The 24,473-nt window shown below is 42.5% G+C and overlaps 1 protein-coding gene across 2 annotated transcripts in view; it reads left to right on the forward strand.

The window, feature by feature from the left end:
* The window catches only part of AQR (aquarius intron-binding spliceosomal factor), a 266,639-nt gene that overhangs the window by 194,624 nt on the left and 47,542 nt on the right, over positions 1-24,473 (forward strand). For both annotated transcript variants that reach the window (XM_033951821.1, XM_033951822.1), the window contains exons 25-29: positions 5,181-5,316; positions 12,524-12,733; positions 17,212-17,349; positions 20,642-20,713; positions 23,478-23,665. In XM_033951821.1, coding sequence (XP_033807712.1) covers positions 5,181-5,316; positions 12,524-12,733; positions 17,212-17,349; positions 20,642-20,713; positions 23,478-23,665 — 744 coding nt within the window. The remainder of the gene's footprint in view (positions 1-5,180; positions 5,317-12,523; positions 12,734-17,211; positions 17,350-20,641; positions 20,714-23,477; positions 23,666-24,473) is intronic.

Genomic DNA, 24,473 nt, shown 5'->3' on the forward strand with positions numbered 1-24,473 from the left:
CCAGACCTTAAATAGAGTTTGAAAGAGCAACGATTTTTGAGTGATTTGGAGGTGGTTGCAGCAGCGGAGCAGTATTTCAGTGACCAGACATCAGAGTATTTTTTGGAAGGGTTACAAAATCTTCAGACATGATGTGCAAAGTGTGTTGAACTTAGGGATGAATATGTAAATTGGTAACCCTAACCGCTAATCACTAATTATGAACATTCAATCTACGGATCATTTCTATTTCTGTATAAATAGCTAGGCACCTCCCGGCCTTGCAGCACACAAACTGTCGTTAACATTATTAATGTTATCAAATGTACACTGCTATACTCTTTAATTCGTCATATGTACAGTTTCCCTTTATTGTATTTACAGTTTCTCTTATTGTAAACCGCCTAGAAGTCGCAAGATTGCTGGCGGTATATAAGAATAAAGTTATTATTATTATTATTATGTGGAATAATATTTGTAAGTTTCATGGCTCCACATCTTTCCCTTCTTGGTTGGACAGAGAACTTTTCAGTACCCCCTCGTAGTTATGTTTGGGTTCCATAAGAGATGGTAAATAAGGCCAAGAATATTATAATGCCTCTGAATTGCTCCATGGTGCGATCTCTCCTTGAGTATTGTATTCAGTTCTGGTCGCCGTATCTCAAAAAAAAAAAAGATATAGCAAAATTAAATAAGGTTCAAAGAAGAGCAACCAAAATGATAAAGGGGATGGAACTCCTCTCATATGAGAAAAGGCTAAATTAGGGCTCCAGCTTAGAATAGAGACAAAATCCTGAGTGGTGTAGAACGGGTAAGAGTGAATTGATTTTTCACTCTTTCAAAAAAGTACAAAGACCTGAGACACTCAATGAAATTACATGGAAATACTTTTAAAACCAATAGGAGGAAACATTTTTTCCCTCAAAGAATAGTTTAGCTCTGGAACTGGTTGCCAGAGGATGTAATGGCAGTTAGTGTAGCTGGTTTTAAAAAAAAGGTTTGGACAAGCTCCTGGAAGAAATATCCATAGTCTTCTATTGAGGCAGATATGAGGAAGCCACTGCTCGCCCTGCGATCAGTAGCATGGAATGTTGATACAATTTGGGTTTCTTACAGTACTTGTGATCTTGATTGTCCATTGTTGGAAACAGGATACTAGGCTAGATGGACCATTGGTCTAATTCAAAATGGCTACTCTTGTGTTCCTCCTTCTCTGTACTGTACCTTTCTCACTCTATACCCTTTCCTGAGGTTAGAAAAAAAATAAGGAGCAGGCTAAAAAAGAAAGAAAGAAGCTGAGCAGGTTTTCTTCTTCAGATGTACCTAAAAAAATTGTGAGTTACTATGAGTTTTTGCCTCTTTAGCAAGTTTCTCTTCATATATTTTTTTAGCTTTCTTTATCAGTGCTTTGCATCTGACTTGCCAGTACTTATGTCTCTTCATTTGGATCCTTTTTCCATTCTTTCAAGGATGTTTTTTGGATCAGCCTCTTTCACTTCACCTTTTAGTCATTCTGGCTCTCGTTTCCTCTTCTTTCCTCATTTGTTAATATGTGGAATACATCTGGTCTGTGCTCCGATGATGGTATTTTTAAATAATGTCCATGCCTGGTTTACAGTCCTAACCTTTGGCACTGATCTTTATAGCTTCTTTTTAACCATTTTCCTCATTTTATCATAGTTACCCTTTTGAAAATTGCTGCTACAATAGATTTCTATAGCGACGCCACTCCAGATAGTTCAAATTTGATCATGTTATGATCACTGTTTCCCAGTGTTACCAACACAGTTACCTCCCATACTATGCCCTGCATTCCACTAAGGACCAAATCCGAAACAGCACCCCTTCTTGTAAGTTTCTGGACCAGTTGCTTCCAAGAAGCAGTCATTTAAAATGTCTAGGAATTTTACCACCCTGGTCAATGTTGGGAAAATTGAAATCACTTACCCCAAAGTTCTCAGGAGAATGAGTGAGTTCTTAAATCAAACTTCATTCAAAATATGAGCTAAACAGCTACACCTATCTATTAAACTGCTCACTACTTATCTTTTATGTCAGCACACTATGAACATGTACCCTGAAAACCACAAAAAAAGAGAAAAACAAATGGGAGAAAAAGACCTCATATGTGCTTCATAGGTCTGAAAAAACTCCCATTTACCTTCCAAACATTCCTCTTTTCAATAGGTTCAATAGTCTGTTTCAACAATTCAGTAATCAAGGTTTTAATAAATAAACACTTTAGCATGATATAGGTGATCTGTCTGCTCCTAAATGCTATGCACAGTTCCAAAATCACATACCTTACATAATAATAATAATAAATAATAATAATTTTATTCTTATATACCGCCATGCCCATCGAGTTCTAGGTGGTTCACAACAATTACATTAGGATCCGCATTGACATGCCGATTTACAAACAATGTATTGAATTTACAACAACTTCCGCCGAACAGGCTGAAGAAGCGGGAGTGGGAAGGAGAGAAGGAGGAAAGGATCAATAGAGGGGGGGGGTTGTGGGCCGAACGGGCCAATTTACCACAATTTATTGGATTTACAGCAACTTTAGCCGAACTTGGCTGATGAAGAAGGAGGGGGAAGCCAGTGATCAATAAAGGGGGGGGGAAAGGGTCACGCGTGTGGCCGGGTGATTCCTGAGAAGGGGCGTTACGGGGCTTGTTTGTTGAATAGATAAGTTTTGAGTGTTTTTCTAAAGTCGAGGTAAGTGGGAGCCTCAAGAATCATTTGGGCGATCCATGGGTTCATCTTGGCTGCTTGGAAGGCGAAGGTTTTGTCTAGGAATCTTTTAAGATGACAGAGCTTTAGCGAGGGGTAGGCGAACAGTTGAATTCTGCGGGATTTCTTGTTGGTGCAGTAAAGGTTAAAGAGGGGATTGATGTATCTTGGCGAGAGGACATTTACAGATTTGTAGCAGAAGCAGGCAAATTTGAAGAGCACTCTGGATTCGAAAGGCAGCCAGTGAAGTTGGTGGTAGAAAGGGGTGATATGTTCCCATTTCTTTAGGCCATAGATGAGGCGGACGGCGGTGTTTTGGATCACTTTTAGTCTTCTGGTAGTTTTCTTCGTGGAGTTCAGGTAAATAATATTACAGTAGTCTAAAATGCTGAGAATGGAAGATTGAACTAGAAGGCGGAACGAGGAGTCATTGAAGTATTTTTTTATAGTGCGGAGTTTCCAGAGTACCGCGAAGCATTTCCTGACGCTGAGGTCGGTGTGAGTTTCTAAGGATAAATGTCTGTCCAGCGTAACACACAGGATTTTTACTGTGTTTTCAAGGGGGAAAGGCCTTCCTTTCAGTAGGATTGTGGTGTCCTTGATTTTGTCGTTGGGGGAAGCCAGAAAAAATTTTGTTTTGTCGGAATTTAGTTTCAGCCTGAATGCTAGCATCCAGAGCTCAATCTGGTTGAGTATGTTTGTAATGTAATCGAGTGTTTCAGGTGAGAGACTGGTAAAAGGGATAACTAATGTGATATCATCTGCATAGATGAAAAATTTGAGCTTGAGGGTGTGCAGAAGGTTACCTAGGGAGGCTAGGTAGATATTGAACAGGGTGGGGGATAGAGGGGAGCCCTGCGGTACACCGCAAGTGTTTTCCCAGCTGTATGAGAGAGCGTTGTTCTGGTGTACTTTGTAGGATCTATTTTTTAGGAACCCCTGAAACCAATTGAGGACCTGATCAGAGATACCAATGTGTGACAGACATTCAAGGAGAATGGTGTGGTCGACCAGGTCGAAGGCACTGCTTAGGTCTAGTTGTATAGTCAATGCACTAGAGCCCTGACTAAAGAGCGCTTGGAGATGGTCAAGAAGGGTGGCTAGGATGGTTTCGGTGCTGTGTTCCGTGCGAAAGCCAGATTGATAGTCGCTTAGGATGTTGAATTTTTCTAGATATGTGGAGAGTTCTACCTTTACTACCCCTTCTGCTATTTTGGTGAATAGGGGGATGCTTGAGATCGGTCTGTAGTTGGATGGGGTGTTTGGCGATTCTTTTGCATTTTTTAAAATGGGGGTAATCATGATATGACCATCCGGTTGCTGTGTCTGAATTCCATAACCACTGAAACGTGCCTCACTGTTTTTCACACACAATGGTACAAGCACCCACTGCAACTTGCCACACTGTTGTGTAAAAGCCAATGAGGCCATTCAGTTGAGGATGGGCTGGGCAGGGTTCGACGGCTGAAAAGGTTTAGATTAATTGGAGTGATCTTTGACGAAGACTCCAGTAGATGGAACCTGGCCCACAAATATCTAAGAAAAATGACAATTTAAATCATGAATTTATAGTGTATATACAGTTGGGCAGACTGGATGGACCTTTTGGATCTTTATCTGCCATCGTTTACTATGTTACATTACTGAATAACATCCTTTACTTCAATTCTTTAGCAATTTACAGTTTGCATTTTATTTATTTATTTTATATCCCGTCTTCCCCAAAGAGCTCAGAACGGGTTGCCTTTTACTTTCACAGTGTTACAATATAGGGTTTATATACAGTTTGTTGCAATGTATCTTCATATAGGATTACTTACTGATGCTGGTAAAGGGTTGAAGGAGTGATTAGGCAAAAAGGTATGTTTTTACAGCTTTTCTAAAGTTAAGAAGTCCTTTAAGGGCTCTGATATGAGAAGGTAGGCTGTTCCAGAGGTTTGGTAGGAAATGGGACTAGGATCGTTTCCAGGCTATCTGGAGTTGGAGGGAGTGTTCTGATGGTATATGTAGGCATATTTCATCTTGGGTGCGTAGCTTCTCTTTGGGGTGTAGAGAAGTTTATATGAGAAATATTTGGGTGTCATGTTGTAGAGGGATTTATATGCAAACACTAGGAGAATCTGTTGGCATGGCTTGTCCAGTTTATATAGTTAGTATTTTGTGTTCTGGTATGCATTTTCTCTCTTAAGAATTTTTTTTCATGTAAGCAACAATTTTCCAGATGTGCAAGAATTTTGATGAGCAACCATATAAAATCTGTGAGCGATGCTTCTAGAATATGAGTGATTGCTCACATGCTCAGCATAGAAGGAACATAGGCAATGAGTATGGTCTCAAGGTTTCATATGACTACTATTAAAGAACAGACACCAGACTAAATATGCTCAGAGATAATAAAATTCAGAATTAAAAGTAAACCAGATTCTATACCTTTTTTCCACTGTGGATTTGTTTTTTTGCAGGTATGGACGAGTTAACTATGTACTAGCTCGAAGGTTGGAGTTGCTGCGGGAAGTGGGACGTTTGCAGGAGAGTCTGGGAGTCCATGGAGATGTGTCATATACCTGTGAAACTGCTGGACATTTCTTTCTATACCAGGTAAGAGAAGGAATTGATTATTCTACCTGAAGCAAATTTTGTTTTGTTCTAATCTAATCTTCAGTTTATATACTGGGTCATCTCCCAGTGGAGCTCGACTCGGTTAACATATAATTAAGACTAGAGTACATAGCAGAAAACATAGGAGAAGGAAGAACTAATTAAAAACTAAAGTACATAAGAAAAGCATAAGAAAAATAACTATAATATTATCATTTTGTTGCGGCTGTAGTTAAACCATTTAAAAATTGTGAGAACAACAAAGTTTTCAGGAATTTACAAAATAATTGCAGCTGGCCTAAAAGCCTAATGGAGTCAGAAAGTTCATTCCAGACCTCTACAGACTTGAAAACAAAAGATCGACTGAGCTTCCCAGCAGATTTAATTCCCTTAAAGGAAGGGAAGGCAAATGGCAAAGTCTAAGGGTATTCCAACATAAGGGGACAAAAGGATCAAATATTCCCAGCCAGAAAAGGGTTTTGACTGTATCCAAGCAGAATTAGAAAAGGTATAGAGAAGAACAACCAAAATGACAGAAATACAGAAAATGACAGCAGGTAAAGACTACGGGGTAATTCTATAACAGAGTGTGCCTGGTAGGAGCCTATTCTTTAAAGAGATTTCTGTTATATCTACTCCAGATTCCGTACGTGTGGTGATCAATTCATTCCCGCGAACTGGACTGCAGAAGTGACAATATTTACAGCTTTGAGCACCTCCCTTATGGAGGCGGAGCCCAGTGCACCCTCCAGTTTTTCTTGTGCAAGCGAACTGTGCAGAGGTGTTTCTGATCTGCTATGCTTAGATTTTTTTTTTTTTCCTCTCACGTTCTTGGGGATTCTCTGCCTGGGAAAGGATGCAGGTTCCTCTGAGCCAGACTGCAATTCTGCAGGGCAAGCATTTGGGTGGATCTGGAGGGCCAACCTGCTGTGTTTTTTCTGGGCTTGGGGTCAGTTACCTTGGGTTTCTTAATGGCTTGAGCGCAGGCTGTGGGTACCCTGTGTAAGAGCCATCGGGGTACAAGAGGGCTGGCTGCATATTTACCCACCCCCATTGTGCTTTGAGGTCCGTGGGGATGGACGTTGGTCCAGCTGGCAGCCTGAAGATTCCTTGGTTTTGGAGGATCGAAGTATCTGAGACCTTTCCACCTTTTCAGCTGCATTGAAAAAGATGCAGGCAGACACCAGCATGTGAGCACAACCCCATTGATTCCTATGGAAAAATTGGGGTGGGTTAAAAAATCCCAAATTACAGGGTTTCTGAGGTTAGGGTTCAAGTCTCCCTTCTCCAAAAAACATTTTTCTGTGTTTTTGAAAAGTGGGAAAATCCACTGCTTATTCCTAGTATAAGCAGCATAAAATGTGTTTCACTCTTGCCAGGTGCTTGTGACCTGGATTGGCTACTGCTGGAAACAAGATACTGAGCATGATGGACCTTCGGTCTGTCCCAGTATGACAGTGTGTATGTTCTTATTCTGTTAGTATAGAATTTCTAAGTAGGGATCTGCAGTAATCAGGCTTGTCAGTTTTTGCAGTACTCCCCCAAAATTTGCGAGGGTTACGTTCCAGGAACCCCTGTGAATTTTGAAAAACTGCAAATACGGTTTTTAGGCAGAGGAGACAGGTGAGGGCAGCTGGAGAAGCAAGAGAGGGCAGCCAGAGCACCGGCGAGTGAAGGAAATCACTCGCTGTATGCTCCGACCGCCTCTTCCTATACTAAAGTCGGGCCTCACCAGTTAGGAGCTGCTTTAACACAGGCATTGTGTACTGTAGCATTGAGAAAGAGGGAGCCGGCCCAAAGACAACGCCACATTGATCACACCGTGGACCGGCGGCTGAAGAACACTGTCTCGGGCCCGATGCACGTGCCGGCCCTGAGGACCGGCAGGAAATTTCTGCAGACCGGTACCGGTCTGCGGACCGGCAGTTGAAAAACACTGCTCTAGACAGCGTGCAGATTGGATTGGGTCTCCGGGATCGGGAGCCATCTCTCCCCCTGGTTCGTCCGCAAAGGGGTAGAGCGCAGGCTGCTGCGGTTCCGTGGAGGTCCTAGTGGTCGTGATCTTTGGTGACAGGAAAGGTGAGGCAGTCAGAAGACCTGAAAAATCCAGTTTAATCAGCTCCTGAGGTACTGATCTCCTTGCTTGTACTGTGTATTGCAGGCTGCCATAGACTTTCATTGCAGCACATGTCTCTGTGGTGTCTGTGAGTCACAGAGTTTGGGCAATTTGGGGGGGGGTACTGAAATCAAGGTTTGGGGTGGTTTCCCTGCATGTCCTGGTCCCCCCACCTGTAAAATTGCCATTTTTTTGCGGTTCCCTGGTAGTTTTAGGGCAAAATCAGCACCCACGGCAGCCATCTTGGATTTTCTTTAAAGTTTTCAAAAGTATATTTTTTTTGACTTGGAAGCTTTGTTTTTGCTCCAAACTTCACAGATGGCCACCTCAGGACAGGATGGCATGGATTCATGCCGTAAATGCGGTGGATGTATTATGTGTGCCACGGCCTTTGAGGGGCATGAACCGTGTGTGGATTCCACACTATCCTCCGAAGAGGCCCTGCTTTTCTCCGATTCCACTGGAGATGCGATTCCAGCCAAAATTGGGCGAGGAGGGCGCTTTCGCGAAACACAAGCGCAGTTAAGGGGAAAAGTCTCATAAGTCTTCTAAACATTCCTGCAAGTTCCGCTTTTCCGGATGGAAACAGTGCGTTCTGTAATGGCAGCAGTGGCGCCTGGGGAGTTTTTGGCTTCCTTGGATCTCATGGAAGCGTACCTCCACATCCCGATATTTCCGGATCATCGGAGGTTCCTGAGGTTTCATCTTCTCGGGAGGCATTTCCAGTTCACGATGCTACCTTTCGGTTTGGTGTCGGCGCCCAGATCATTCACCAAAGTCGTGGTGGTGGCTGCTCATCTGTGATCACTGGGTGTGCTCGTACATCCATGCCTAGATCACTGGCTGATCAGAGCTCCCTCGAGGGTGCAGGGTCACTTGATGGTTCACCAAGTGGTGTCTTTGCTGAAAAGTCTCAGATGGGTGATCAGTCTGAAGAAGAGTTGCCTTGAGCTGACACAGGACTTGGAGTACCTGGGAGTCCGGTTCCACACTGGGATGAACCGGGTATTTCTTCCAGAATTCAGAAAACTCAAACTCAGGAGTGTGATTCGGGACATGTTAGTGGTCCCAACACTGACGGCCTGGCGGTATCTGCAGTTGTTGGGTCTCATGTTGGTGATCATAGATGTGATTCTGTGGGCGAGAGCTCGCCTACGTCCTCTTCAGTTATCCCTTCTGACACGGTGGAATCCCCAGAGAGATGCACTGGGGGTGAAGCTGCCTTGGTTGACTGCAGCGTGCAGCAGTATGCTTTGGCGGTTGAACCCGGTCACTCTGAACAAAGGGCTCCCTCTGCGGATCTTGGATTGGGTGACCCTGACTACGGACGCGAGTCTGTCCGGCTGAGGAGCAGTTTGCATTAGAGAGTTGCACGGGGACAGAAATCCCACCCATCCCCGCCCGTCCCCACCAGGATCCTCTCCGTCCCCACCCGTCCCCACCAGGATCCTCTCCGTCCCCACCCGTCCCCATCAGGATCCTCTCCGTCCCCACCTGTTCCCATAAAAAGCAGCAATTACTTCTGACAGGATCATCAATTCCACAGTTTCTTTTTTGTTTGCGCTGCTGTTTTCCTTGTGGAATCTCTTTGGTGGAATCCTTTGTTTTCTGTTCAGGTAATTAACTTATAAACCCCTCTTTTACTAAGGCTGACGTGACCTTATATTATATAGATGAACCCTTCTTCCAAAGCCTTCCATCCCCGTGGGAGTCCCATTGGCTAGAGGGGGGTCCCCATGGGAGTCCCGTGGGCCAGAGGGGGGTACCCATGGGAGTCCTGTGGGTTAGGGGGGATTCCTGCGGGACACCCGCAGGATTCCCGCGATCCCCATTCCCTTGCAGACCTCTAGTTTGCATGTCTGTACCAGTCCAGGGACACTGGATGGTAAGAGAGAATAAATGGTCGATCAATCGACTGGAGCTGCAAGCGATCCTGTTAGCTCTGCTGAGATTTCAAGGGAGTCTTCACTGGAAGGCTGTCCGTGTGTTCTCAGACAATGCGACAGCTGTTGCCTATGTCACCTGTCAAGGGAGCACGAGGAGTCCCCTGCTGGGCTTGGAGGCTCAGATGCTCTTTGCTTGGGTGGAGCGTCATTTTTTGGCTTTGTCTGCGGCTCATGTGGCCGGCATAGACAACGTTCAGGCAGTCTTTCTCAGTCGTCAGGCTCTGGACCAGGGAGAATGGTCCCTGTCCAGGCTAGCGTTCGAGGCCATAGTGCGCCGCTGGGGTTGTCCCACCTTCGATCTGTTGGCATCTTCAAAGAACAGGAAAGTGGACAGGTTCTTCAGCTGCTGATGGGAGATTGGCAGTGAAGGACTCCTTGGCCTGAAGGGGAACTTCTGTACCTTTTCCCCCCGTGGCCCGTGATAGGGTGTGTGCTGTGCCGGGTGTCCTCTCACAGGGGACTGGTGATCCTTGTGGCTCCAGACAGGCCCAGAAGACCTTGGTACGCAGACCTTGTGAGGTTGAGCCCAGAGAGGGGTCTGGGTCTTCGTTGTCATTGGAGGTTGCTCACGCAGGGCCCAATTGCACTTCAAGATCCAGACCACCTTGGTCTTATATCTTGACACTTGAGCAAGTGGCCTGGAGGGCAAGGGGTTATTCCTCTGCAGTTGTCGCCACGCTCCTTCAGAGCAAGCAGAAATCGACTGTTTCAGCCTACGCGAACGCCTGGAGGTGCTTTCAGGCTTGGTGTGCACCTTTGGTACTGTTGGTGGCTCGTTCTGGACTTCCTGCAGGCTGGCATCTCTGTGTCCAGATTGCGGAACTTTCCTGTTTAGGTCCCTCTTTGTTCAGGGGTTCTCTGGGATTTCACCCGGACGTCCGGTTCTTGAGGGGAGCTGGGAGGCTGCGGCCTCCCTTACGACCGCCTTGACCGATGTGGAGCCTGAATTTGGTCCTACGCTCCCTGAATCGTCCACCTTATGAACCCCTGGATGGCATCTCTCGGACAGAGCTTACCATTAAGACCGTTTTTCTGTGGGTCTTGAACTGGGTGACCCTGACTACGGATGTGAGTCTCTCCAGCTGGGGAGCAGTTTGCATGTCTGTACCAGTCCAGGGACACTGGGTGGTGAGGGAGAACAAATGGTCAATCAATCGACTGGAGCTGCAAGCGATACTGTTTGCTCTGCTGAGATTTCAAAGGAGTCTTCACTGGAAGGCTGTCCGTGTGTTCTCAGAAAATGCGACAGCTGTTGCCTGTGTCACCTGTCAAGGGGGCACGAGGAGTCCCCTGCTGGGCTTGGAGGCTCAGATGCTCTTTGCTTGGTCGGAGAGTGTCGGAGCTTCAGGCTCTGTCATACAGAGATCCTTTTCTTCGCATCACTGTGTCGGCGGTGATTTTGAGGACTGTGGCTTCCTTTCTTCTGGAAGTGATTTCCTCTTTCCATGTCAACCAGGATGTTCGGCTGCCAGCCTTTGTTCCTTCAGGTTCCAAGTCTAAGGATCGTGTTTTGTGGCTCTGGCTGTGCGGCATCTCCTTTTGAGATACCTAGAAGCCATTAATGTTTTCCGTCTGTTGGGTCATCTCTTTGTTCTAGCTGGCCTTATGCGCCGGGATCGGCCTGCTTCTAAGGCTGCCATCTCGCATTGGATGCATGTGGCCATTTATGCTGCTTATGTTTCAGCGGGGAAGAAGCCTCCCCTTGGGGTGAAGGCTCACTTTACCAGAGGCATGGCTTCCTAAGTGGCAGAGTCTCTGGCGGTTTTGCCTGAGGAGATTTGTAGGGCGGCCTTGTGGGCTTCGCTTCATACCATTACCAGGTTTTACCAGCTTGACGTGGCAACTAGGGGTGATGCAGCCTTTGGTGCTTCTGTTCTGGCGGCAAGTTCATCGCCCCCCCCCCCCCCCCGAGAATTGGGACTGCTTTGATACGTCCCATGAGTTCAGCCTCCAGAGGGATTGTACAAGAATGAAAGATTAGGTTTCTTACCTCTGCTAATCTTCCTTCTTGTAAATCTCCTCTGGAGGCTGAACTCCTGCCCATCTGTTTTGTCAGATTCGCAGATCGCCTCTTCAGTTAGTGGTAAGCTGGATTACTGTCTTTGACCAGACTCACTAAGAATTCTATACATGTTCCCTTAGGTTGGGTTCATGGGTTGCCTTTGGTTCCTGGATGGGGCCCCATCTGAATTTCAGGCTGTGTCTACGTTAGGTGGATTTATCTGTTTTGCAATTTGTACATGTTCAAAGTTCTATTTCTTTTATAACAAAAAAAAAAAAACACCCCAGAAACAATTGGCCTTTTTTGGCCGTGGTTCCTTGTATTTGATGTACTCGTGAGCAAAATTGACTGGTAGCGGGAGTTCCTGTACCCTCTTCTCTTTTTCTGTTTCCTGTTTGCACTAGATATCACTGGCTTTTTCAACAAACTGAGCATGACAGGAAGCTACCAGGCAGATAGCTTAGAGGGGAAGAAACAAGTTTTATTAGCCCTGCAGCCGAGGCTAAAGAGGATACAAGATCCCACGAGTTTGGCCTCCAGAGGAGATTTACAAGAAGGAAGATTAGTAGAGAAACCTAATCTTTCATTGTAGTTTTGTTCTTTTTTGCAAATTCCATACTAGTTATGTCTTTCATTGAGCTTAATACTGTCTCAAACAAGAAAGTCAGTTCTCAGAATGAAGTTTTTCATGTCAGTCTGACTTTAGGAAATGGAGGACATGTGTAAGGACACTAAATGTGCTGGGGTATGTAGAATTCCATAAATGTTTTCACTGGTTGATATTCTCCTCTCATAAGTTGTTCTATGTAGTTTGTTATTAATAGTTTTCATATACTTGTTACTAAACAGAACGCATCTATGTTTTCAGGGAATTTCCACATGCCTTCAGTTCTTATGTTTATCTTATAGGGGCTGTCGCCTGCTTTGGTACAAACTGAAGGGGATAACACAGTGCACTGGATAAGGAGGAGGAGTTGAAAACTGTGATTGATAACCTTCTACACAGCTTGCAGGTTCAGAGCAACACACCTATTTACAAGAGAGAAGATTATCAAGGTAAGAACCTAATCTTTCTTTAGCGAAAGAAAGATTTATGCTGGCTAGAAAAGACATCTGTAATCATCTTTATTTCCATAATGACAGGTCATGTCTCGTTGGGAGGAGTACCTCAGCAAAGTGAAGACCAAAGGCAACAAGCCAGCTGGCGTTGAAGATATCTCCAGGTTCTTTCCTTTCCATCAGTACTTTGCCAATGCTCCTCAGCCTATCTTCAAAGGCATATCATACAAAGAAGACATGGAAATTGCTGAAGGATGTTTCAGGCATATTAAGAAGATTTTTACTCAGCTGGAGGTGAGATTCCATGCCTATTAATTTTCTGGTAATCTCACTACTGTCCAAAGATACATAATTATGTATAATTTATCATGTGTAATTGTCAAATTATAATTTGACATCTTATTCTTTTGGGCTATCAAATGGGAAATTGAATGGTATTTATGGTTTAGTCCCCAGGTCTGGATCTAAGAGGAGGAATAAACAGGTACATGTTTTCTTCCTGTAAATTGGTTGGCCCACTAGCAATAGTTCTAAAGGCAGCTGCAACCTTCTTTCCTAGCTGTGTTTGGCTTTTATCAGAATTGTAAATAGATCCCAAAAAAGGTGAGTGGTGGGGGAGGGATTTCATCAGATGACTGTGCACAAAAATAACAATGAGACTGACTTGAAAAAATGAATACTTTCTGATATATTATTAAGATAAGTAGTTTTAAAGATTCAAATTTTCATCTCAAACACTTACGTCAGGGGTGTCAAAGTCCTTCCTCGAGGGCCGCAATCCAGTTGGGTTTACAGGATTTCCCCAATGAATATGCATGAGATCTATTTGCATGCACTGCTTTCATTGTATGCTAATAGATCTCATGCATATTCATTTGGAAAATCCTGAAAACCCGACTGGAATGCAGCCTTCAAGGAGGGACTTTGACACCCCAGACTTACGTTAAAGAAGCCTCTCCCTGCTTTAAAACATTTTGTGTCTAAATCCAGTCAGGATGGACTCTACAAGTGGTTTAACCACTATATCATGCCAATTTTGCACTGGATGGGCACCTGAAGAGTACCCATGTGCCAAGTGCCCCGCATAAAGTAAGAGCAATAGCAACTTCAGTAGCCCATCTGCATTCCACTCCCATTGAGGACATCTGTAAAGCAGCCACCTGGTCCTCAGTTCATACAGTCGCATCCCACTATTGTTTAGAGAATCGTTCCAGAAGGGATAGTCGGTTTGGCCAAGCAGTTCTACAAAATTTATTCTCTGTTTAGATGCCAACTTCTCTCCAACCCACTTGGTTTTTCCAGGCTCACAGTCATGATCCTGGCAGCTAGGGAGTCCCACATATCTAATCTAATCTGCTGCCTGCTTGTGCTAGGATAAAGCACAGTTCTTAATTTTTATAGATAATTTTCTCCCCTTGATGTAGGCTAATTTGCCGTAGGATTATATAATGAATTTTTTGTTCTATATTGGTATTTTATTTTCTTGTACGATAAAGCACATTTACATACCTGTAACAGGTGTTATCCGAGGACTGCAGGCAAATATTCTCACAACCCTCCCACGTCCCCTCGTTGGCTTCTTAGCTGTTTTACTGAACTAATGATCCTGCGAGCCTACAGGAGGCAGGAAGTCACCAGCGTCGTATGGGTGGCCTCGAGACTTTTCAGGCGTTTAAAATGACACTACACTTTTGCACTGTCTGTACTGGTCTCCATGGATGACATCACCCACATGTAAGAATATCTGCCTGCTGTTCTCATATAACACTGTGTATTTTTAAAGATCTTTTCTTTTCTTTTTCTTAATTTTTATAGATAATTTTCTTCCCTTGATGTGGGCTAATTTGCCTTAGGATGAAGTTTTGTTCTATATTGGTATTTTATTTTCTTGTTAGATAAAGCACAATCATAAGATCCCAACTTCATAGGAGTACTAAATACTTTCCCCCAGATTTTGTATATGGCGCCTAAGGTTGTGCGCACACAATTTAATTGATGAATTGGCCTATTCAGTATCGATAATTGGCAATTAACACCTGGTAATTGACACTGGCACTAATTAAAAGTAGTACGCACATCTTAGAAAGCGTGATTCTATAAAAAGTATGTGCCAGTTGCAGTGCACAAATTTGAAAAGAGGGTGTGGCCAGGGGGCAGGTCGTTGGAATTCCTAAAAGTTATTTGCACTGTTACAGAATATGCCCAGTCCGCGCACAACTTAGGTGCAGGCATTTAGGCCTGGTGTTAGCTGGCCTAAATGGATGCACCTAAGGTATACAATGCATGCAGGTGCTAAGCACAGTTCTATAAAAGATACACGCACCTTGTAGAATCGCGCTAACCACCATTCTAGTCAGTACCGGTTTTTTGGGGGGCACTATATGACATCAGGGCTTTGTGCAAATTTTAAACTTTACCACATACAGGTGCATAAATTTTGTGCAGAATTCCCCCAGGTGTATATAATGACTTTCTGATAAGTGCATTTAAGGAGAACAATGGGTGGGAAATAAATTAAAACTGATGGTCAATTGTGTTGTCTAAACATGAGAGAAGACCTCAAGTGTTCACAGCTATCTGGTTCCGGAGATGAACCCACCCAGTCTATTGTGAACTATCACTGGTCTTAATTGCCTTTATTTTATTTTAAACACTCTTTTTATATATATTTTTGATAACTAATTAATCATGTTTAACCTAATACCTATAGTGATAGAAATCTGTCAGCTAGCTCTCAAAACAATACCGCTAGTTATTTATCCAAATTTGCTTATTCAATAAAACTCATAGTGATAGTTCACAATAGGCTGTCTGGGTGGGTTCATCTCCAGACCCAGATAGCTGTGAACACTTGAGGTCTTTTTAGCCTAGAAATACATTAAACCAGAGGTTCCCAAATGGTCGATCGCAAAGGCAACGCAAGTCGATTGCGTTGCCTTTGCAATTTTTTTCTCCCTGCTGCTTCCCCGAGCCAGGCCTGGCACGTACAAGCGCCATACTCACAAGACTTCATCTCCGACATCAATTCTGATATCGGGGAGGAAGTTCTTGGCCAGCCAATGCCTGGCTGGCCTGGAACTTCCTCCCCAACATTAGAATTGACGTCAGAGGTGAATTCTTGTGTGCACAGCGCTTGTACACGCCAGGCCTGGCTCGGGGAAGCAGCATGGAGAAATCAGCATGGTGGCTTGGGGGGGCTTGAGGGAAAGAAACAGGGAAGTGAGTCACGGCACAGCTGACAAATTCAGTCCCCCCCCCACTAAACATTAAGGTCACATTAATATAAAAACAAGCTTAATGTCAGAGAAAAAGTGGCACAGGCTGTCGGGTACGGCCAGGGGAGGAGGAAGAGTCGTTTCTGCTACCTCTTTCCTGGGCAGCATCACATCAGTTTCCCCTGCCTACCACTCCTTTTCTTATCCAGAGCCCACTTCCCTTTTCCTGCCCCCTACCCCCCCCCCCCAACCCCACTTTCCCCACTTCTGTAACAAGATTTAGCCCCTCTTTGAATCAGAACCTCATCCTACCCCTACACCCAAAAAGGTGGTGGGGGGAAGCAGAGTTGACCTTTCAGCCCAAAGACTGCAGGGTTCTTAACATCTGGCCAATTCTCTCCTTTTACAAACCCACAAGTAAACACTGGACAACAGAACAAAATAAGAAAACAGGACAGAAAATCTAACATGAAGCCAAGTCTGTAGGAGCTCGTTAATGGACCCAACAGAAAATCTACCAGGAAGCCAGGTAGTTTTGGGGTGGTGGGTTGTAGCCAGAAAAGGGAATGGGGCTGCATTCCCCCAGATCTAGCCTTTCACCCTACTGTGAGAATACGGTTTGAGCACAGGCAGCCTGCTGCACTTTCCCTACTCAAAGCAGTATGTTACATAAAAATGAACCCTTAACTGGGGTATCAAACAGCCCATGTGAGAAAGCAGGTCCTTAGTGCGTCTTGGACCAGCCAGTGTTAGGGAAAGAATCAGGGAAGTGGAGAAATCGGCGCAATGGCTTTGGGGAAGGGGGGGCAGGAGGAGAGAGAAAGAAAAGCAGAAATAAAGAGGGGGCAGGGGAAGAGAGAAAGAAAAGGGGAGGGGGCGGAAAGAAGGAACTATTGGATTTATAGAAGAAGGAAGTGCAACTAGAGACTCATGAAATCACCAAAAAAAAAAGGTAGGAAAAATTATTTTATTTTCAATTCAGTGATCAAAATGTGTCCGTTTTGAGAATTTATATCTGCTGCCTATATTTTGCACTATGGCCCCCTTTTACTAAACCGTGATAGTGGTTTTTAGCGCAGGGAGCCTATGAGCGTTGGGAGCTGCGAGGGGCATTCAGCACAGCCTCCTGTGGATTAGTAAAAGGGGAGGGGGTATATTTGTCTATTTTTGTATAGTTGTTATTGAGGTGACATTGCATATTTTAAAGTCACCTGCCTTGACCTCTGAAAAAAACCCCAAATACAAATGATAATTAACATTTTCTCTGCGTACAGTGTGCTTTGTGTTTTTTTTTTATTTTATTGTTGGTAGATCGTTTTGACTTGAAGCTCGCAAGCCAAAAAAGTGTGGGCACCCCTGCATTAAACCTTACAATTTTACACTAGAAGGTTTTTTGTTAAATAACTCTCCTACTTCCATCTATTTTCAAGGGATTATTGTCTTAGACTTTATATACGGAGGATTAGTGTGTGAACATGAGAGAATACATCTAAGGTATGATAGTGCGGTTGACCAAGCAGTGCCAATATATTCTTCAACCTGTTGTGCTCTCTATAGGAGTTCCGTGCTTTTGAGCTACTGCGTAGTGGACTGGACAGATCCAAGTACCTTTTGGTAAAGGAAGCAAAGATCATTGCAATGACCTGCACACATGCAGCCCTGAAGAGACATGACCTGGTGGAGCTGGGATTCAAGGTACAGCCTGCAGCTCAAGGGACAGAATTACCTTAGACTGAGTATTTCCTTATGGCCTCTGACATAGAGGAAGGTCAAAAGAATGATAGAAAGCATAGATGGCTAGAAATATTTCTAGACTAAATCACAAACAAAACCACACTCTTTAGAGAAAGTATTGGATGGCTATCACATTTAAGCAAAAAGCTATAATTTATATTGTGGTGGTACACCTCAGATAGTGGAGCATTTTACCCACTTCAAGGGTTTTCTCACGTACTCGTACTTTCTCACGTACTTGTACTTTCTTACGTAAACCGTACTTTCTTTAAAGACTCATAAACTTAAAGAAAATACGATTTATGAGCCTTTGAAGAAAGTAAAGTTGGCTCTGCACCAGTTTGCCGAATTCTTTTGGATAAAGCCTGTGTGGCATTAAGATAGATATTGTTTAGTAAAATGTTTTAGAATTTTTTTAAAAAAATAATAATTTGAGTATAATAAAAAGATTTAATTTTTAAATAAGTAAAAAAATAGGTAGGTGGTTGGTAACCGATGGAGCAAACATGAGCGTGTAAGTAATTACACATGAAAAAACCCTGAAGTGGGTAAATTGCTCCACTATCTGAGGTGTACCACCACAATATAAATTATAGCTTTTTGCTTAAATGTGATAGCCATCCAATACTTTCTCTAAAGAGTGTGATTTTGTTTGTGATTTAGTCTGAACTATTTATTAACCATAGATTTTGTGATATTGTAGAAATATTTCTATTCATTGATTTTTAGGGACAGATAGGGAAAATGCATGAGTACCTGATTGTAAACTGCTCAGACAACCTTGATAGGTAATTCATAAATTAAACAGCTATAACTGTGCACCACAATTTAGGCGCCTAGATGTAACACATTTGGCATTAATTCTATAATGGTATTTGGGCACAAAGATTACATTACCTAAAGCTAGCATAAATTGGCTTCTATGGGCCTACATTTTAACGCACAATCTTATGCCATGTTAGTAGGCATAAATATGTGCGCCTAAATGTGATACTTTAGCACTTAAATTATTCAGTAAGTTATGTGCATACATGTTAGTCCCATCCATGCTCCTTTTCTGTGAATACTCGAATTTACATACTAAAGCCTGAATTCTCTAAATGGTGCCATTAGGCACCCAAACTCGGTTAAAAAAAAAAAACTCCACATAATTGAAATGACGTTTTTAACTGAGTTTCAAGGCGTTGGAATCGCACCTCCATAGGCACTTTAGATCACCTAATGCCACTGTGGGTGTGGCTAGCTCAAAAAGGCCAAAACTCCCACCATTACAGAACTGAAAATTAAAAACACCAAATACCCAATACAGCCCGAACTCAAACTCCTAGGAGTAACAATAAACAGTTGCTGCACAATGCAGTCCCAAATCAATAAAACATCCCAGAAAGCTTTTTTAATTATGAGAAATCTACGTAAAATAAGAAAATTCTTCAACCCAGCACAATTCAGGCTAATTGTCTAATCCCTAGTCTTAGGTCTACTGGACTATTGCAGTTCCCTCTATCTACCTAGTCCTGCCAACATGATAAAACAACTTCAGACTATACAAAACACTGCCCTCAGACTGATCTACTCCCTGAGAAAATATGATCATATTACAACTGCCTTCCTAGACTCTCACCGGCTACCTATGCAAGCACGAATTCAATTCAAATTCTACTGTCTATTATTCAAAGCATTAAATGGCTTGGCCCCCCCCCCCCCCTCTATCTAAACAACCGCCTAAACCAGATCCTCACCTCAAGACAAAGAATAACTCCGAACCCTTTTGCCTTCCCTCCACTCAAGGACACTCAGTGCAAAAAGATGTTTGATAACCTTCTGGCGACGCAAGCGGCAAAACTTAACCACTTCATCTCCAACCTGTTGATGGCAACGGGCGACTTCAAAACTTTTTGAAAAGAAATCAAAACTCTACTTTTCAAAAAATGTATCCAGATATCTTAACCCAACCCTTCCCCCTCCTCCTAGATAAATTCTCCCCCAAAACCTCCACTTAAATAATCTCTTCCTCCCCAAAACACCAACCAAGTATTCAGATCCCTGAAATGTAACGTAATCTTATTTGTACTCTAACTGTAATCTATTTGTTATATCACATAGTAACGTACAGTCAATTTAATATCCAATTTGTAAGTTCTTCCGGAATTAATCCAGCTACCTCTCCTCCCTTGTAACCAAAAAAAAAACCCAAACTGTTGTAACTTCACTGGAAATGTCCAGTTAGCTCTTTTGTAATCTGCCTTGAACTGCAAGGTATAGGCGGAATAGAAGTCCCTAATGTAATGTAATGTAAAGCACCTAAGGAGGTGCGATGCACATCATAGGTAGGTACTGGAAATGTAGACCAGGAAAACCATGGCCTAAATTTCAGGCACCAACCTTTGCTGGAGGTACAATTCTGTACCTGGTGATCAAGCGAACGCCAACAATAGCACCGGTTACAGAATCCAGGCCTGAGTTGTTTGTGTCATTTTTAGAATAGCACTGAGCACTCACCTCGTGCTTACGTGCATAAGTGTAGACTTGCCCACATGGGAAAATACTATAAATTTAATTGAGCAAATGGTGCTTAAATTAATACACCAAGAATGAAGAGGTAAGCATCCACTTCTGTAATTAATTAGGGAACTATTACAGTATAGCTAAACTTCCTGACAGCTTTTTGAGACTAAGGGCTCCTTTTACAAAGGTGCGCTAGCGTTTTTAGCGCACGCTACCTGTAAAACTATCGCCTGCTCAAGAGGAGGCAGTAGCGGCTAGCGCGCACGGCAATTTAGCGCGCGCTATTCCGCACGTTAAGGCCCTAAAGCACCTTTGTAAAAGGAGCCCTAAATGTTAGCATTTAAGTCGGCTATGAAAAATACTGCCTGTTTTTCTAAGGTCATTCAAGTTACTTAAAATGTTTTTAATTTTTTATAGCCTCGGCCTCTTTTGTGGTTTAAAGCGTAAAATAAAAACAAGTTTTTAACGTTTCTAATCTTTTTCCTTGCTTTCTGAGTTTCTTCCTCCCTCGGAGTTACTTTTTCTTCCTTCCCTGTGGACAAACTATATCTCTCCTGTGATGGTGGCTGTCAGGCAGGGGAGCCACATATCAAGGAGACCTGTTTCTGACAGAAGGTGGTTTTAATAATACTCAGGGATTTCAGTGATTGCATGCTAGCAGCACTGTGCATGCGATTCATTTTGGTTGTGTGAGATAAGATCTTTAAACATATTATTCTATTGCTGTTTCCTCATTGCGTCCCTTCAGTATGATAATATCTTGATGGAAGAATCTGCTCAAATTCTGGAGATAGAAACATTCATACCCCTCCTGCTCCAGGTGAGAATTGACCCTTTGATCTTTTTTCTTTTCTAGTACCCAGTGATGTTTGTTTTTGTCTAATGTTCTCTATAGGTTGTCTTCTCTCTTAGCCAGCTGTCATGAGCCCATACTATTGGTGAACCTGCTCTTCCCTAATAAAATGGTCCCGAACATGATGGGAGCAGGATATTGTTTTCACAAGATACTCAGAATAACTTATAAGGATGCAGTTATCAACATGGGCTACCATTAAGATGTGTTATTTTACCACTCTTGTTTCCAGGCCTCAATTTTTACAATGAGACCTAATTACTAAGAACTAGGGTTAACAGTAAAATAGCACACATCTTTTTGGGAGATTTCTATTAAGTAATAGCTAAGTGATAGAATTTTTGTTGTGTTTCTTTTATTATTCATTTTTCTATGTTCAAGTATTGTTTACTAGTACTTTACGGTATTTGAATTTTGTACTTTGTTCTATTTTGGTAAACAATTGATTTAGTCTAATTGAACCCAACAAAAATTTTTGGATAATGTGGGATATAAATACAGTGTTAATAAATGGAAATAGAAATTAGTGCCTAAGTGTTTCCACACAGATCTGAAAGGGAAGCATAACGATGGCATAGGCAGGTCAGGGGTGTTCCCTTAAACTGCGCACAGTATTACTGAATTTAGGGGATCCACACCCAACTTGTGTGCTGAGAATTTACACCTGGTTTTAGGTGCTGAGGCCGATTCTGTTCAATATATCTGTGAGCGACATTACTGAAAGATTAAAAGGGTAAGATCTGCCTTTTTGCAGATAATACCAAAATTTGTAACAGAGTGGATATCCCGGAGGGAATGGGAAGCATGAAAAAGGATATGCAAAGGTTAGAAGAATTGTCTAATGTTCTGCAGTTAAAATGTAATGCAAAGAAGTGGAGAGTGACGTATTTGGGGTTAGAAATCCAAGGGAGTTGTATGTCCTAGGAGATAAGAGGCTAATATACACACACACACAGGGAGAGGGACCTTGGGGTGATAAATGTCTGGGGATCTGAGGGTGACAAAACAGTATGACAGGGTGTAACCATAAGAATGCTAGGCTGCATAGAGAGAGGCATAACCAGTTGATGAAAGGAGGTGTTGCTCTTGTATAAGTCATTGGTAAGGTCCCACCTGGAGGCCATATCTTGCTAAGGATGCAAAAAGACAAAGTCGTCCAGCAGAATTTGACAAAAGTGGCATGGGGGTTACACCAAATGACATATGAGAAGAGACTGGAAGACCTGAATATGTAGACCCTAGAGCAGTGTTTCTCAGCTCAGTCCTGGAGTACCCCCTTGCCAGTCAGGTTTTCAGGATATCCACATTGAATTTGCATAAACTTGATTTGCATACACTGCCTCCATTATATGCAAATTTCTTTCATGCATATTCATTGTGGATATCTTGGCAACCTGATTGGAAAGGGGGTACTCCAGGAACGAGTTGAGAAACACTGCCCTAGATCAGGGGTGTCAAATTCAATCACATAAGGGGTGGAAATCTAAAACACAGGCTAAGTCGCAGGCCAAATTTTTGATTAAGATGCTTGGTCTTAGTAGAAGTATAATAATAATAATAATAACAGCTTATATACCGCAATACCGTGAAGTTCTATGCGGTTTACAAAAGATTAAGCAAAGGTACAAATTGACTGACTTCAAGAGGGGAAGAAGAAAGAGAAATAATTAGACAGGAAATTCATTGTTGAGGAGAAAACTGATCAAAAGGACAGTAGGTCGCTATTGAGAGGAAAGAGATAAGTGGATCAGTTGTCAAGATGTTTTAGGAACAGGTGTGTTTTTAGACGTTTCCTAAATTCCTCATAAGTAGAGGGTGAAAGTAATTGTTCTAGGTCTTTACCCCATGATGCTGCTTGGTATGAGAGAAGGAATTCATGGTGTTTTTTCAGTTTGCAACCTCTCACTGGGGGGGGGGGGAAACGAAGTTGGAATGTGAACTTCTCTTGTGTCTGTTGGTTGAGGAGAAAAGGTCAGTAATGTATTTGGGGGCAAGTCCGTGTAATGCTTTAAAGCAGAAACAGGCAAATTTGAACTTTACTCGTGTCTTCATCGGCTGCCAATGTAGTATAGATCCTTCCTCACCCTGACATCACTCCAGCGATCTGCCTGGTTATTCAAATAGTCATTCTAGGCATAGGCAAAAAAATGCTTTTTTGTTTGGGAGAGAAGGGTTGAAAGCTCCGCCCCAGAACCCACCCAACCTCCGCCCCAGGCCCTGCCCCCATAATAGTACTAATTGTAATACCATTTTTTCCATTCATTTTTCATATATACACACAATATAATCTTATTAACAACACATAACTGTTAACCACAAAATTAAATTACACAAAGCAACACTGTATGCTTCTCAACATTCATTCTTACCAGAACACCTGGCCTTGGTCACACATGCAGAACACAGATAAACCCCTATGCAAATATGGGACCACAAAAGTACTAATATATACAAATGAAACCCTAAGATTCAAGACTCTGAATGCAGTACAGAGCAGATCTTTGTTCTGCCATATAAATCTTGTAATAGATACCTTTACCACATCCTTCAGCAACACATTCCACAATCTGATAATGTGTGGAGTGGGAGAAAAACCTTTCTACTTTTTGTTAGTAATCAAACACTAAATTTTCATAGACTCCTGGATTGGCCAGTAGACCACATTTCTTCATCTCACATCCTTAAGAGCCAAGTTCTAAACCACATTGTAACAATCTATATTGTTTTATAGAATCCAGAAGATGGTTTTAGCCGCCTGAAACGTTGGATCATGATTGGTGACCATCACCAGCTTCCACCTGTCATTAAGAATATGGCTTTTCAGAAATACTCCAACATGGAGCAATCTCTCTTTACCAGGTTTGTCCGCTTGGGAGTGCCAACAGTGGACTTGGATGCTCAAGGAAGAGCGAGAGCCAGGTGAGCTGATGCCTGAGAAGAGAACCAAAAAAGTAGCTAAGGCAGTTTTAATGCTTAGGATTGCATCATAAATGTCTCACAAATAGTAGGAAATTGTGACTGAATATCCAGGTCTGCTTATTATATTCTGCAGGACTGAAAAAGATAGCTGGTAGGACAAGGGTTCTGTAGAATATGCAGAGATGGGAGGTGGCAGCTTGATATCTAATACCAATAGACTTAAAATATCCAGACATGGGAAAATGTTTGACATTTGTATTTAAACAGCACCAAGATCTTTGTTGTTGTTTTTTTTAATTCTTTATTCATTTTTAATCTTACATCAAGTGTACAAATAATAAAACGTTTGATATTAAATACATCACTTGAATTTCTTTCTAACATAACATCAAATATATAAATTTATTCCCTTCCCACCCCCCCTTTCCTTTAACATTTAATCAAAAATATACAATATAAATATTCTTTTTCTTTGATTAAACGCACAGTAAACTATAAACCACCCTCCTCCCCCCATTTGCAAATATACTTTCACTGGAAAATGGTGTCTATTCATCAAGATCTTTGTTTTATGAAGATAGTTATTAGCTAAACTCATTTGAAAACTAAGGAATTAATTAACTGAATATCACAGTGTGAAACTTCACTGTCCAAAATTAATAGAAGTATTTCAAGCTTTTTCAGCACCTGTACTTAGTTTAAAAAGAGGCATTCCCAGAGTAGTATTTATGTCAGGGGTATAAACAATAGAGCTGGTCCTGCTACAGGGCAGACTAGGATGTCAGAATTGGGAGGGGGGGAGAGTTAG

This window comes from Geotrypetes seraphini, chromosome 7 (genome assembly GCF_902459505.1).
Source record: "Geotrypetes seraphini chromosome 7, aGeoSer1.1, whole genome shotgun sequence".
In the NCBI taxonomy this organism is placed as follows: Eukaryota; Metazoa; Chordata; class Amphibia; order Gymnophiona; family Dermophiidae; genus Geotrypetes; species Geotrypetes seraphini.